A 16,800-nucleotide genomic window follows, 5' to 3' on the forward strand; every position below is an offset into this window, starting at 1 on the left:
CCTTTCATCCTATTAAAGTTTTAACGTGTAAACTGCTTTGACTGCACCTGTTGAAAGGTGGTATATAAAGAACCAACTAAAAGGAGTGGGGTTACTGGTTTCTGGTGTTAGTGCTCGTTACAGAACCAACAGTGGGTGCTATGTAAGAGGAATATGTAGCTGCTTCGGGGGGGGGGAGGGGTTGGATGATGGGGTTCTTTCGGAAGATGGGGGGGGGGGGGGAGGAGCATATGTTTTTGTACTATTATTGCAGTTACACACCCGTGCTTGGGTTTTTTTTTGGTCTTGTATTTGGTTAATTAAAAAATTGTTGAATGAACAAAGTCACACACACAAAAAAATAAACAAATAAAAGGAACCAAATAAACATAAAGGACAGGAAAAGGCTGCCCCAGCTTCATCTGGTTATTTGGGCAGCGTCTGGATATAGCTGGTACCCAGATAAACAGCACAAACCTACCAAATATTCAGTGCTGGCTGCTATTCAGATATAAAAACCCTGCAGCGGCTGGTGTTAAAAAGAAAAATGCAGAATGCCACAAGCTATCACCCCCCCCCCCCCCCCCATTTCTCTCTCTCTCTCTCTCTCTCTCTCTCTCTCTCTCTCGCTGTGGCTTTTTAACAGAGAGATTTCCACAGGTGGGGCTTAATCAGGAAGTGGCAGAGTGTTGAGTCAGCTGCTGTTTCTCCTCTGGTCATTATTTATTTATTTCTTGCATTTGTATCCCACATTTTCCCACCTATTTGCAGGCTCAATGTGGCTTACACAGTACCGGAGAGGCATTCGCCAACTCCGGTATGAACAAATACAAAGTGATGTTGTGGTAGAATAAGGTTCATGTGGATCAGATACAATTAAGGAATCATAGAGCGGAAGAGTTATGCTAAGTCCATTACGTGCTTTGGTTTCGTTGTGTTGCGGGGTTCCGGCATTTAAGTAGGGTCGGTGGGGTATGCCTTTTTGAACAGGTTAGTTTTTAGTGATTTCCGGAGGTTTAGGTGATCATAGGTTGTTTTCACGGCTTTTGGTAATGCGTTCCACAGTTGTGTGCTTATGTAGGAAAAGCTGGATGCATATATTATAGGCTGATGTAATGAAGTGTGAGAGGCTCAGCACAGGCTTCCCGCTCTATTAGGGCAGAAGAAAACTGTACACAAAGACTGGCACGAGTATTAGAGCACTGCTGATCTCAATCCAGCAGTGATGTAGGTAATACCCATTAAACCTGGACGTAAAAAAGCCAGAAGGCCGCGCACACAGAACACATTTTGGACGTCCTCAACTGCCGTCACAGGGAAGGACGTCCTCAACTGCCATCGCTTCCCCTCCTTAGGAAGGAAATCATGTGCAAATGAGCTAACAGTGAGCAGCTCATTTGCATGCAATTTCCTTCATGCATGCCCATTCCTTTCCGAATCGCTAAGGGATCGGTAAGGGAAGGGCTTTCTCTTCAGTTAGTGGGACCAGTGCATTACGAATGCTGGCTCCTCCCACGACCAAATGGCTTGGATTTGGTCGTTTCTGAGATGGGCGTCCTCGGTTTCCATTATCGGCAAAAACCGGAGACGACCATCTCTAAGGTCGACCTAAATGTCATGATTTGGGCGTCCCCGACTGTATTATCGAAACGAAAGATGGACATCCATCTTGTTTCAATAATACGGGTTGCCCCACCCCTTTACGGGGCTGTCCTTAGAGATGGGCGCCCTTAGAGATGGGTGCCCCCCGATCGATTATCCCCCTCTCTGTCACCTATGAACCTTAATGCAATATAACTCTGTATTTCTCATTCCGGAAATGGCGATCACCATTACAGAACAACGTAAGCCACATTGAGCCTGCAAATAGGTGGGAAAATGTGGGATACAAATGCAGCAAATAAACAAACAAACACCATGGCTTTAACATGTGGTCTGAGGAGTCAAAAGTAAGCATGTTCTTCTGCAGCTAGAGAGGATTCCTCGCCTGCGTCTTCTCTTTTGTGTGAGAATGAAGGACCTAAAATGTTTCTTCTTACTTTGTTGAAGGAGTGATCAATGAAAAAATAAAAATAAAAAATAAAACCAGCTGGGAGGATGAGGAACTGAAGTGATTACTTCACAGAGTGCAGGGTTAAGGCAGAGGAGCCACAGTTGCAGAAACAATACCAGTCCAGACTCACAGAAACAGAAGCCTGCGCAGCCTTGTACATGGAATGTTGCTAGTGGAATAGGAACATTCCATGTAGAATCTCCAATAGTAGCAACATTCCATGTAGAATCTCCAATAGTATCTATTTTATTTTTGTTACATTTGTACCCCGCGCTTTCCCACTCATGGCAGGCTCAATGCAGCTTACATGGGGCAATGGAGGGTTAAGTGACTTGCCCAGAGTCACAAGGAGCTGCCTGTGCCTGAAGTGGGAATCCAACTCAGTTCCTCAGGACCAAAGTCCAACACCCTAACCACTAGGCCACTCCAACACTTAACACTCTTGGTTTTTTAAAAATCATATTCTTCTCCCCCTCCCCCAGCTAATGTGTTACATATTTCCCAGGATCTCAGCTGCAGATGGTCAGTGGCCTCAACTCACAGCAACTGCTAATCCTTAGAGCATTATTTGCAGTTTGAATGTACATCGTTTTGGTTCCATGCTTATAAAGATGTTATTGTCTGGAATGTTATTTACAATTCACGAGTTCAGTGGATCCACTGGATGCGGTGGCAGCAAAAGGCTTCAGCTGACAGTGGCAAGAGGGTCAGCAGCCTGGCCGACGTTTCCTTGCTGCATACTTATACGAAGTCAGCAGTGTCGTCTACAAAGCAGCAGATACAAACTGCTACTCCTTCTCCGCCATCTGCAGGAGCCTTTCTCACATGAACCAGAAGAGCAACAGGAAATGAGTAAAGTTTCCACGGGAAGGGAATTAGCACAGGAAAAGCCTGGAAGTCTATAAAAGCTGAAATCAACTTATTCTGTACAACACGGAGCACAACGATACTATTATCTGAAAATAACCATGATTGCAGCAGTTTGATTCCTAAACTTTTTGTTATTTGGGGCATGTTTAAGGACTGCAGTGAAACCCGAGGACCTTCCCTCTCCCCAAAAGCAAACGTTATTGTGGAGATAGATGGGAATGGGTTGGGCCCGGGCCAAGGGTGACTTTGCCGCTTCCTCTTTGCAACATTCCAAGCCTTAGGCCAGGTCTGTGTGCTATAAGCTGCCTTCTGTGTTGGGCTTCCTCCTGGTTAAAACAAAACAAAAAAAAAAAACCCAACCTGCAGGGATGCCAAGTTACCTAGTTCCAGGCTGGAGGTTTTGGGACAGTCCTGGATTTCTGAGCAGCCCATCCTGGAAAATTATGGGATTTGCAGCACTGATTTCAATGGATAGGATCAGGCACTACAAATCCCACACTGCTTTGGGGTGTAAGTTCAAAATCAGGACTGGCCAAAAAGTCTCCAGTCTGGAACTGAGCAATCTGGCATCTCTGAAACTGCCACTGCAATTTGAGTCATTTAAATATTGAGGATGCAATTATTGTTTAAAGGTTACTCTGAAACCAGATGTGACTCTCCACTTTGGCAAAATCCAAAATCCAAAATATAGAACCGGAAAAGACTGTTGGACTCACGTCTCCAGTGGTGAATCGTCTATTAGTCTCTACTTTTGCCTTCTGTGACTCCACTTTGGCAATCACATCCAGCTGCTGGAACCACGGTTCTCTTACTCCTTCTGCGGCTGTTACTAGGGTTGCATCTCACCCAAATAGGCTAATCCGTTCCTGGGTTTTCATGCAACCATGGAGTTTACTTCTAATTTTCTGGATGCTGTGGGACTAAGCAGGGCTGGAGGAGCCTAAGTCTTAATTGGTGAGGTAGTTCTTATCCTCAGTGAGACCCAATGACAGCCGCAGTTTATTTCTTTTAAGATTTGACTTCTTTTATCACAGCTCTGGCAAACGGATGGAAATCTAAGCAGAAAGCATTTCCACCAAAGCAAAGCTTCTACGACTTTTGCAATTCCAAAAAAGGCATGGGGGGGGGGGGGAGGGGGGTCACTTGGACATTGTGGCAGCACAATGGGGTGGGCAGCAGCCCTACTAATTTTTTGCCCTGCCAAGGAGCTGGGGGGGGGGGGGGTAGAGGCAGATTTTGTTTGGCCCTCCCAAATGAGAAGATGTTCTGCTGCCCCTGATTACAACCCTAATCTAAGGAATTGGGGGGGGGAGGAGGGGGAACAGACCTGCCAAGCCTCCCTCATTGAGCGGGAGACCTCCACAGGTGAGCCAGGATCTCCCACTCAGCAGCCTCCCCTTCCAACAGCAGAAGGAGACCCCTTAATAAAACATCATCTCCTGCTCCCAGGGGACCAGTCTGGTGATAAGAGCTGTCAGACTGGTTCCACAGCAGCAGGAAATGACATTTTATTAAGGCATCTCCTGCTGCTAGTGGAAAGGGAAGCTGCTGCTGGTGCCCCAGGCCATATCAATGAGGTGTCAGGGGTGGAGCTGTGGGAGGGTCAGGCAGGGTTGGGGTGGGGCTGTGCCCTAAATCTCCTGCTGGGAAAGCTGGCCCCCTTGGCAGCTCTGGGGGGAGACTTCCAGAGAGCAGCAGTTACAACCTGAATGTACTGTATGGCTGACCGAATACATTTCTGATGCCCAAAACTGACTGTCACAGAACATTGTGGAGCTAAAGAGCGCAAGAAGGCAGAGCAGTTAAGAGACTATTGAACCAGTGGCGTTCCTAGGGGGGCGGCGCCCCGCCCCCCGATGCAGCAAGGACCCCCCCAGTGAAAGACACCCCCCCCGCGAAAGAGCCCCCCCCCCGGGTGCATGCCGCTGGGGGGGGGGGGGTGCCGCAGCGCACGCCTGCTGCGAGTTTACTAACTTTGCTCGTTCGCTGCAGCTCCCTCTGCCCCGGAACAGGAAGTAACCTGCTCCGGGGCAGAGGGAGCTGCAGCGAACGAGTGAAGTTAGCAAACTCGCACAGCAGGCGCGCGCCGCGGCACCCCCCAGCGGCGTGCACCCGGGGCGGACCGCCCCCACCCCCTTGGTATGCCACTGTATTGAACATAATGCCACCCTGAGTTCAGCACTTGCCTAAAAGGTGACTGATAAAAACTGGGAGAGTAAAGAACCCCCCATGCCTTAGACACATCCTTTACGCACTGCTACACAGGACACTGGGCCAGGTGGAATTTTGCTCTATCCCAGCATGGTACATTCCTAAGATAATAAGCTAGCTCAATCAAAATCTAAAAAAGTGAAAGGCATTCCTACCTCATCTGGGACCATTATGAGAGGGTATTTGTCTTCAGAAAGGAAGTTGAAGAGACACCAGAGCCGGAAGGCATCCTGATAGGACAGCACGCTGATCCCATTACGGTCCGCCTTGTAATTCTTTTTTGCAGTCAATGTCCAGCAGAGTTCATCGAAGTTTTCCTTCACGAAAGATCCTTCTACCACCTGCAGTCAGTCAGATGCCAATGAAATGGAGATTACAATTAAACCAGTACTGCAATGCTTCAAAAATAGCTTATCTGTACTCGTAAACCCTGACCCTAATCCAGATATTCACTCATGTATAAAGGGGAAAAGGATAGTGATAGGAGTGTTCTACCGTCCACCTGGCCAGGATGAACAGACGGATGCAGAAATGTTAAAGGAAATTAGGGACGCGAACAAACAGGGCAACACAATAATAACGGGTGATTTCAATTACCCTGATATTGACTGGGTAAATGTAACATCGGGGCACGCTAGGAAGGTAAAATTCCTTGATGAAATCCTTGATGAAATCAAGGACTGCTTTATGGAGCAGCTGGTACAGGAGCCGACGAGAGAAGGAAAAAATCTAGACCTAGTCCTTAGTGGAGCGCATGATCTGGTGCGGGAGGTAATGGTGCCGGGGCCGCTTGATAACAGTGATCATAATATGATCGGATTTGATATTAGCTTTGAAGTAAGTATACATAGGAAATCAAATATGTAAGCATTTAACTTTAAAAAAGGAGACCACGATAAAATGATAAGAACGGTGAAAAAATAACTTAGAGGAGCAGCTGCGAGGGTCAAAAATTTACATCAGATGTGGATGCTGTTCAAAACACCATCCTGAAAGCCCAGGTCAAATATACTCCGCGTATTAAAAAAGGAGAATGGAAGACCAAACAACCGGCGTGGTTAAAAAGTGAGGTGAAGGAAGCTATTCAAACTAAAAGAAAATCCTTCAGAAAATGGAAGATGGAACCGACTGAAAATAATAAGAAATAGCATAAGGAATGTCAAGTCAAATGCAAAGCGCTGATAAGGAGGGCTAAGAGGGATTTTGAAAAAAAGATTGCGTTGGAGGCAAAAACACATAGTAAACATTTTTTTAGGTATATTAAAAGCAGGAGGCCGGCTAAAGAATCGGTTGGACCGCTATAAATACTGAGGAGTAAAAGGGGCGATCAGGGAAGACAAAGCCGTAGCGGAGAGATTAAATGAATTCTTTGCTTCGGTCTTCACCGAGGAAGATCTGGGTGGGCTACCAGTGCCAGAAATGGTATTCAAAGCTGACGAGTCGGAGAAACTTAATGAATTCTCTGTAAACCTGGAGGATGTAATGGAATAGTTCTATAAACTGAACAGTAGCAAATCTCCTGGACCGGATGGTATTCATCCCAGAGTACTGATAGAACTGAAAAATGAGCTTGCGGAGCTATTGTTAGTAATGTGTAATTTATCCTTAAATCGAGCGTGGTACCAGAAGATTGGAGGGTGGCCAATATAACTGATTTTTAAAAAGGTTCCAGAGGAGATCCAGGAAATTATAGACTGGTGAGTCTGACGTTGGTGCCGGGCAAAATGGTAGAAACTATTATTAAGAACAAAGTTACAGAGCATATTCAAAAGCATGGATTAATGAGACAAAGTCAACATGGATTTAGTGAAGGGAAATCTTGCCTCACTAATCTACTACATTTCTTTGAAGGGGTGAACAAACATGTGGATAAAGGTGAGCCACTTGATATTATGTATCTGGATTTTCAGAAGGTGTTTGACAAAGTACCTCATGAAAGACTCCAGAGGAAACTGGAGAGTCATGGGATAGGAGGTAGTGTTCTATTGTGGATTAAAAACTGGTTAAAAGATAGAAAACAGAGAGTCGGGTTAAATGGTCAATATTCTCAATGGAGAAGGGTAGTTAGTGGGGTTCCCCAGGGGTCTGTGCTGGGACCACTGACATTTATAAATGACCTAGACATGGGAGTAACTAGTAAGGTAATTAAATTTGCTGATGACACAAAGTTATTCAAAGTCGTTAACTCGCGGGAGGATTGTGAAAAATTACAAGAGGACCTTACGAGACTGGCCGTCTAAATGGCAGATGACGTTTAAAGTGAGCAACTGCAAAGTGATGCATGTGGGAAAGAGGAACCCCGAATTATAGCTATGTCATGCAAGGTTCCACGCTAGGAGTCACAGACAAAGAAAGGGATCTAGGTGTCTTTGTTGATGATACGTTGAAACCTTCTGCTCAGTGTGCTGCTGCGGCTAAGAAAGCAAATAGAATGTTAGGTATTTTTAGGAAAGGAATGGAATACAAAAATGAGGATGTTATAATGCCTTTGTATCGCTCCATGGTGCGACCGCACCTTGAATATTGTGTTCAATTCTGGTTGCCGCATCTCAAATAAGATATAGTGGAATTAGAAAAGGTGCAGAGAAGAGCGATGAAAATGATAAAGGGGATGGGACAACTTCCCTATGAGGAAAGGCTAAAGCGGCTAGGGCTCTTCTGCTTGGAGAAAAGGCGGCTGAGGGGAGATATGATAAAGGTCTATAAAATAATGAGTGGAGTTGAACGGGTAGATGTGAAGTGTCTGTTTACGCTTTCCAAAAATACTAGGACTAGGGGGCATGCAATGAAGCTACAATATAGTAAATTTAAAACAAATTGGAGAAAATGTTTCTTCACTGAACATGTAATTAAACTCTGGAAGTCATTGCCACAGAACGTGGTAAAGGCAGTTAGCTTAGCAGAGTTTAAAAAGGGTTTGGACGGCTTCCTAAAGGAAAAGTCCATAGACCATTATTAAATGGACTTGGGGAAAATCCACTATTTCTGGGATAAGCAGTATAAAATATTTTGTACTTTTTTGGGATCTTGCCAGGTATTTGTGACCTGGATTGGCCACTGTTGGAAACAGGATGCTGGGCTTGATGGACCTTTGGTCTTTCCTAGTATGGCTATACTTATGTAGTTATGAAGCTATGACTATGATTTTAAAACTAAGCTCTGTCCCTAATCCAGATATTCATTTGTGCGTGGGGTTTATCAGGTTAAGACTATAATGTTAAGACTAAATCCTGCCCCTAATCCAGATATTCACTTGTGTGTGGGGTTTATGAGGTTATGATTGTAATTTTAAGACTAAACTCTGCCCATAATCCAGATATCCACTCGTGTGTGGGGTTTATCAGGTTAAGACTATAATGTTAAGACTAAGTGCTGCCCTTAATCAGATGTTCACTTGTGTGTGGAAGGTTTATGAGGTTATGACTACAATTTTAAAATTAAGCTCTGTCCATAAGCCAGATATTCACTCGTATACGGGGTTTATCAGGTTATGACTGCAATTTTAAGACTAGGCTCTGTCCATAATCTGGGATAGGTGTGATGTGAGCTGTACACAGGTCACATGAACAGGGGAAAGGGAGGAAAGAATGAAAAGACACGTGATCCCCTAGGGATAGTTAAGTGACTAGTGGGGATATGTCCTTACAAGAAAATAATCAAAAGATTCCTGCGGGGTGGAATCTTGGAAGAAGGGGGGGCTGGGATGCCAACTCTGCTCCTGCCTGTGACGCAGAACAAGAGTTGCTGGGATTGGGAAATGCAGCTCCTTCTGGCTCATCGAGGTTGCTGAACTGAAGGAGAGACAGCTTTTCCCTCAATTGACTATATATATTCTGCATGGGATAAACTGAGTAAGCCACATGGGAACCCTTGAAAAGCCCGCTTCTTAAAAGTAAGGTATGGAGCCGACATTAGGCGATTACAGCTTATCCAAAACACTACAGTTAAATAAACTGCTACGATATTCGATCACATGACCCCACTAATAAAAGATGACAACTGTCAACTCATCTCACACAGAGGTTAGGGCTCTTCAGTTTGGTGAAGAGACGGCTGAGGACAGATATGATGGTAGAGTGGAACGGGTAGATGTGAATCGCTTGTTTACTCTTTCCAAAAATACAAGGACTACGGAGCACACAATCAAGTTGTCTAGTTTGTATTTTTTTCTGGTTTTGCTGTTTGTATCGTTATTCATAGATGAAAAAACCCCCCAAAAATGATTAATAAACATTCAGTTACATTAAAAAAAAAAAGATAAGCGTTTGTTATCTGTAGCAGGGTTCATTGGAATAAAATGGGTCCTGTGTCAGATAACATACGCTAATCTTTAGTAAAAGATCCCCTAAATCAGTCACATTTATTTTACACTTTTTTCCATTTATTGAAAATTGTACACACAGAACAATAACCTAAATTTCAGGAAATCATTAAAAACCCACCTCTTCAGAAAGGCCTATCCCGCCGATCCAACGTAAATCCCCACAACCCAGCAACACAGCACAACCAATGATCGTACTGGACAATTTATTATCCTCATTCCCTTCGACCCCATGACGCCTGACTCACATCTATCTCGTTTGACCACAATATAACCTTGTATTTGTTATCAACCGAACTGGCAAACGCCTTACGGTACTATGTAAGCTACATTGAGCCTGCAAATAGGTGGGACAATGTGGGGTACAAATGTAACAAATAAAATAAACTAGTAAAAAAGGCCCGTTTCTGAGAGCAATGAAACGGGCGCTAGCAAGGTTTTCATCGAAGTGTGTATGTTTGAGAGTGAGTGTGTGAGAGACAGAGTGAATGTGCGAGTGTGTGTGTGTGTGTGTGTTAGAGAGTGAGACTGTCTGTGTGAGAGTGTATTTTCGAGACAGAGAGTGTGCCGCAGGGGTCCTCCCTCCGTGTGTTGGCGTCCTTCCCGCTCCCCCGTGTTTCCTTTTCCCATATCCTTCTCGTCCCCCCCTCCCCGGCCTGCAGGATCGTGGGCCCTCTGGCAGCGTTTTTCTGCATCGTAGTGTGTATGTTTGAGAGAGTGTGTGTGAGAGTGAGTGTGTGAGAGAGAGTGAATGTGCGAGTGTGTGTGTGTGTGAGAGGGAATCCCAGCTTCAGGGTGTTGGCCCCCCTCCCTTGGCCTTTCAGGATGGTGGTCCCTCCGTCGGCCGGCATCTTCCCCCTCCCCCCCTTCCTGCCCTCCCCCTTCCCTCCTCGCAGGTTCAGGTTCGAGTGCCCCCCCTTCCAGTGCCTTTCAGGGTCGTGGCGCTCCCTCCGACTGAAGCTGTCTCCCTTCCTGGCACATTCAGGCAGGCAGGCAGGCAGGCTGGCTCCCTGCGTGTGTCCGACGTTCAGGCTGCCTGCCTGCGTCGCTCCCTCCGTGTCTCCGAGTTTGTGCGGGGCGATGGAAGTCCTGCGGAGTTGGGAAATGGCTGCCGAGGGGCAAGGGGAGTCAGATCGCGTGTCGCCGATGCTTGCATCCCCGCCTGCCTCCCTCCGATGTTGTGCGGGCGATGTTAGTCCTCCGGAGGTGGGAAATGTCTGCCGAGGGTCAGAGGGAGATGGCGTTTGGCCGATTGTCATAGCGCCGCCCTCGACGTCATGACGTTATGACGCGAGGGCAGGCCAGACACTCCAGGCCAAACCGGATATCTCTGGCGCCTCAAGTTTCCGGCTTGAGGCTTCATGGAACGTTGGAGGTGCCTTTTATTATATAGAGATAAATAACCAAGCATCAAATGCTTGTAAGGAAACATGACATGATACAGTTATCTAAATAGGAAATTTTTTAATAAGATAAAAATAGTAAATCGCCCACTAAACGTCCACCATAAAGAGGACGTAACCAATCAGAAAGGATAAACTCAAACTTTAAGGGAAAAGACAAGGGAATGCACAAGACTTGTCCTAATTAATGCGAACCATTATTAATCACCCTTGATCACCAGGAGGCACAATAGGTGCTCTAGTGCCACAAGTGAAACTGAAGCCAGAAAGGCTGTAGGAACTGGGGCAGGGGCGTAGCCAGACCTCGGTGGGAGGGGGGTTCAGAACCTGAGGTGAGGGGGCACAGTTTAGCCCGCCTCCCCCAGCCGCTGACCAGCCCGCCACTTTCAACCCCCCCCTGCCACTTTCGCCCCCCCCGCCGCTGACCCTCCCCTGCCACTTTCGATCCCCCCTCCCGCCGCCCTCGACCCTCCCCTGCCGTCGCTGCCTGGTACCTTTGCTGGCAGGGTTCCCCAACCCCCACTAGCCGAAGTCTTCAGCACCAGTCTCTGGCGTCTTCGCTGATCTGTTTCTGAGTCCTAGCGGTGGGAGGGAGGATCGAAAGTGGCGGGGGAGGGTCGTGGGCTAGGGCTAAATCTGGGGGGGCCCATGCCTCCGTGGCCCTACCTAGCTACGCCCCTGAACTGTGGTATGGAGGGTGACATGTACCATATTTAGTGGGCTCGTCCTGTTATTCAACCATATTGGCTGTCTGTTTTTCAGCTTGTACAACAGATTTTGGGTCTCTCCTATCCACTGAAGGCAGACAGGGCTGCCAAGAGACAGAGCCAGGCCTGGGCCGCCGCCGTCCCCTCCACCATTCGGGATGCAGGTGCTCCCCTCCCCCACACACACTCGGGACACAGCTGCTGTCGATGCCCCTTGCTCGCTCGCTCAGGCCAGCAGCAACCCCACTCCTTACCTTCCTGCATCAGTGCATCTTCTCCTCCCTGGCCTCCAAGGGGGGCCCAGTGCCGGGGTCTGCCTCTCTCCTACTCCTGTATGCCGGGACCGGGTTATCGCATTAACGCAATCACCTGGGTTCCGAGAGTCCCGACAGGAGCAAGAGAGAGACAGACTCCAGCACCGGGCCCCCCTTGGAGGTCGGGCCCAGGGAAGTTTGCCCCCTAAGCCCCCCCTCTCGGCGGCCCTGAAGCAGAGCATTGTTTACGTCACCATAAGCCCATTGGGATTAAACCACAACATAAACTTGCAACTCATGTGTTTACTGCAGCTAGGCTGGTTCTGGCGGCCACTTGGAAACAGCCAGCAGCGCCTGCGGTGGCAAAGCTTTTACGGAAATTGGACTACACTTGTTTGATGTTGGCTTTAACAGCTGTAAAGGAATGGATTATTGATGCCTTTTCAAAATGTCTGGGCTAACTATCAGCAAAGGAAGACACACAAAAGTGCCTGTGGGAAACTACAGTACAAGATGGCTCGGACTTTTCATCCTGCCTTGATACCTCATGGGGTTATGTCTCCAGGGTGAGGAAGTTGATTTTTTTTGTGTGTGGGAAGGGAGGGAGGAGGAGGGGGAGTGGAGGTATTTGTCTCTCTGGTTGGTTTATTGTATTTTGATCTGCTGCTTTGCTTGCACTTAAGCTTGATCCGATCAATAAAACATTCAAAACCAAAAAAGAAAGGCCGTTAATAACTAACTATTTAAATGAGAGGTGACCGACTCACCCGCAAATGCACAGTAGAGAGCAGCTGTTCTGCGCATGCGCGGCACGCCACAGGTCTCTCCCGACGTCAGCTGATCATAACCGCAACACCTGCTACTACTTATCATTTCTAAAGCGCTATATTAAATGTACACAGCGCTGTACAGCGACCCTCCTCTCTCCCCTGCCCCCCTCCAGCCACCCATGTCCAGCGACTCTCCTCTCTCTCCCCTGCCCCGCCCCCACCTCCAGCAAAGTCTCGGTGGCCATTTTGAAGAGTGATCCGGCAGCGGGGGAGAGTCAACGCCGGCAGTGGGCAGGCAGGCAAGACTGGGGATCTTTCTTGCCTGCCCCGAACAATTCGCTGGATAACCTGGGTGGCTGGAGGGGGGGGGGCAGGGGGAGAGGAGGGTCGCTGGACATGGGTGGCTGGAGGGGGGGCAGGGGAGAGAGGAGAGTCGCTGGACATGGGTGGCTGGAGGGGGGGGCAGGGGAGAGAGGAGAGTCGCTGGACATGGGTGGCTGGAGGAGGGGGCAGGGGAGAGAGGAGAGTCGCTGGACATGGGTGGCTGGAGGGGGGGCAGGGGAGAGAGGAGGGTCGCAGTATATAAAAGTGTACTGTAGACATCCACTCTCATTTCTTGCTTTGGCTATTTTATTACATTTTTCACAACAAAATGTCGTCCATTTTAACGGGCTTTTCAGCTTGTAGATTTATATTTCATAATACAGCTCCAAGGAACCATAAGGAAGACAAGAGACTCTAACTGCAAAACTCCAGGAAGCGACAAAAGAAAATCCCTTCTAAGTTTACGTTTGGAAATATCCTGATTTTACAGTTTATTTTTGTTACATTTGTACCCCGTGCTTTCCCACTCATGGCAAGCTCAATGCGGCTTACATGGGGCAACAGAGGAGTAAGTGACTTGCCCAGAGTCACAAGGAGCTGCCTGTGCCTGACGTGGGAATCAAACTCAGTTCCTCAGGACCAAAGTCCACCACCCTAACCACTAGGCCACTCCTCCACTGTTGCTACTATTTGAGATTCTACATGGAATGTTGCTATTCCACTAGCAACATTCCATGTAGAAATCGGCCCTTGCATATCACCAATGTGGCCGCGCAGGCTTCTGCTTCTGTGAGTCTGACGTCCTGCACGTACGTGCAGGACGTCAGACTCACAGAAACAGAAGCCTGGGCAGCCTTCTACATGGAATGTTGCTAGTGGAATAGCAACATTCCATGTAGAATCTCCAATAGTAGCAACATTCCATGGAGAATCTCCAATAGTATCTCTTTTATTTTTGTTACATTTGTACCCTGCGCTTTCCCACTCATGGCAGGCTCAATGCGGCTTACATGGGGCAATGGACGGTTAAGTGACTTGCCCAGAGTCACAAGGAGCTGCCTGTGCCTGAAGTGGGAATGGAACTCAGTTCCTCAGTTCCCCAGGACCAAAGTCCACCACCCTAACCACTAGGCCACTCCTCCATTGTTGCTACTATCTGAGATTCTACATGGAATGTTGCTGTTCCACTAGCAACATTCCATGTAGAAGTCGGCCCTTGCAGATCACCAAAGTGGCCGCGCAGGCTTCTGCAGGACGTCAGACTCACAGAAGCAGAAGCCTGCGCCGCCTTCTACATGGAATGTTGCTAGTGGAATAGCAACATTCCATGTAGAACCTCCAATAGTAGCAACATTCCATGTAGAATCTCCAATAGTAGCAACATTCCATGTAGAATCTCCAATAGTATCTATTTTATTTTTGTTACATTTGTACCCTGCGCTTTCCCACTCATGGCAGGCTCAATGCGGCTTACATGGGGCAATGGAGGGTTAAGTGACTTGCCCAGAGTCACAAGGAGCTGCCTGTGCCTGAGGTGGGAATTGAACTCAGTTCAGGTTCAAAACCAGCTCATCCTTAAGCTTGAAAAAATATTATTTTACATTTTAAACATAGTTCACATCATTACAGAGCAATAAAGACCTGATACTGCACACTTATTACTACAATCAGACTAACTTTAAACTAAAATCACAGTGATTTATAGATCATATGAGCCACTACAGGCCCTGAGAAATTAACAATGCTATTGGCCATTAGGGTCACCATGGCGTTTGAGTGGCCCTTTCAATAGCCAGGCAGGACCATCATGGATCTCTGACGATGGAGCTCACCTTGTCCAGGATATATTTGTTGAGGTACGGCATGTAACCCTGACTCGACACAGGCCCATCATCATCATCTCTGAAGTGTTCCTCCAGGGCCACGGGGTCATGGGGGATGCAGAGGACTGTGTACAGATTGTGGGAGAGCACCTGTCCAGGAAGAAGCGAGAAAGGCACTTTAAAATCACTGATAAGACAGCTTGGCCCACTAGTGAGATTATGTACGGTATGCCTTAGCACATCCAGGCCTGACCTAGCTTAGTTCAGTTTGCTTCAGATCTGCTCAGTACCAACAGGTGATAGCCCATTAAATCAGCTTGTAACGCCTTATGAATAATGGAAGCTTCAGCCACCCACACCTGGAAGGAGAAATTAGGTCTTACCTGATAATTTTCTTTCCAACAGTCCTTCCCAATACTTCAGAACCTGTGGGATAGTTGCGTCCATCAACCAGCAGGTGGAGATAGAGAACTGAAAATTCAGCTGAGACATAGCTCTCTTTGTATTCAGTCTATCTCCTCAGTATTAACGTAGACAAACAGTAAGGAGAAACTCAGAATAAATACAACAAAATTAACTCACTAACCTAACACTAACCAGATGAGCAAACACGTGTGGACTTCTCTCATCTCTGGACAACTTCTAGAGAGCAAGAAATATGCAGGAAGCATCATGCATGGTGACACCGTTATTTGACCCATTACTTCACACTGACTAAACATCTCAGAAACCTTGGGCGGGCTTCTGGAATAGTGGGAAGAACTAATGGAAAGAAAATTATCAGGTAAGACCTAATTTCTCCTTCCATTACATAGTTTCTCACTATTCCAGAACACGTGGGATGCTCAAAAGCAATCCCTAGAGTGGGTGGGATCCTGGTGCCATCGCCCTGAAGCCCCAAAACTGGCTTCCGAGTGCGCTACAACATCCACCCTGTAATGCTCGGCAAAGGTATGCAGCGTCAATCACGTTGCCGCCTTGCAAATATCTGCCAGAGACAGTAAGGTAGTCTCCGCTCAGGATATTGCTATACGCCTTGAAGAATGAGCCTGCAAGACTTAAGGAGCCTGCTTCCTCACAAGCAAATAAGCAGACGCGATAGTCTCCTTCAGCCATCAAGCAACTGTGGGCTTGGAAGTCATGAGGCCAATCCTCTGTTTACCAAAAAGCACAAACAGTCTGTCCGATTTGCGAAACTCATTTGTGAATTCCAGATTATCTAATGACTCTATGCACATTGAGAAGCTTCAAGGAAGAATACTGAGCCTCTTCATCTTCTCTGCAAAAAGATGGAAGTTCCACAAGTTGGTTGAGATGAAATGCTGATACCACTTTCAGAAGAAAGGAGGAAACCGTGCACAGGGAGACCCAAAAAGTGGAGAAAGGGATCCTGACACGAAAGCCTGAAGCTCCAAAACCCTACATGTCGACGCAACAGTTACCAAGAATGCTGTCTTTAGTGTAAGATCTTTCAAGGAGGCCTTCCAAAGCAGCTCAAAAGTTGGCTTCTAAAGAGCCCGAAGGACTAAATTATGGTTCCACTCTAGACATGACGTACGAAAGGGAGGCCACAAGGGGCCCACTCCCTGCAAGAATCAAACAATACCCAGGTAAGCCACAAGAGATGCCTTGTGTAGTTGGACCCTGAAACAGGCCAAAGTCGCAACCTGAACTTTTAGAGAACCCAATGCCAATCCTTTCTGAAGACCTGCCTGGAGAAATGTTAGCATGTGCGCGATCCTGCATTGCAGCAGAGTCTGTGGTTTCTTCTGCACTGACTTTTAAAGTAACTGAACATTTGCATCTGCTTTTTCCATTGGTATATTTTCCTACAGAAAATAACGTACACTGGTTTGAGAATGCAGTCTTCATGTCTTCCTCTGCTATCTACACATCTCTATATATAAAAGGCACCTCCAACGTTCTATGAAGCCTCCAACCGGAACTTTGAAGCGGCCGAGATATCCGGTTTGCCCAAGAGTGTGTGCCCCGCCCTCGCGTCACAACGTGATGACGACGAGGGCGGAGCAAACACACTCCACGAAACGCCATCTCCCCCTGCCCCTCGCCGGCCATTTTTCACAT

General features: G+C 47.2%; 1 protein-coding gene across 1 annotated transcript in view; it reads right to left on the reverse strand.

Annotated features, from left to right (window-relative positions):
- DEF6 (DEF6 guanine nucleotide exchange factor) overlaps positions 1 to 16,800 on the reverse strand; it is a 77,487-nt gene that overhangs the window by 40,643 nt on the left and 20,044 nt on the right. The window contains 2 exon segments of the mRNA XM_030221358.1: positions 5,269 to 5,454; positions 14,725 to 14,865. Coding sequence (XP_030077218.1) covers positions 5,269 to 5,454; positions 14,725 to 14,865 — 327 coding nt within the window.

The sequence above is a fragment of the Microcaecilia unicolor genome, chromosome 12, assembly GCF_901765095.1.
Source record: "Microcaecilia unicolor chromosome 12, aMicUni1.1, whole genome shotgun sequence".
Lineage (NCBI taxonomy): Eukaryota > Metazoa > Chordata > Amphibia > Gymnophiona > Siphonopidae > Microcaecilia > Microcaecilia unicolor.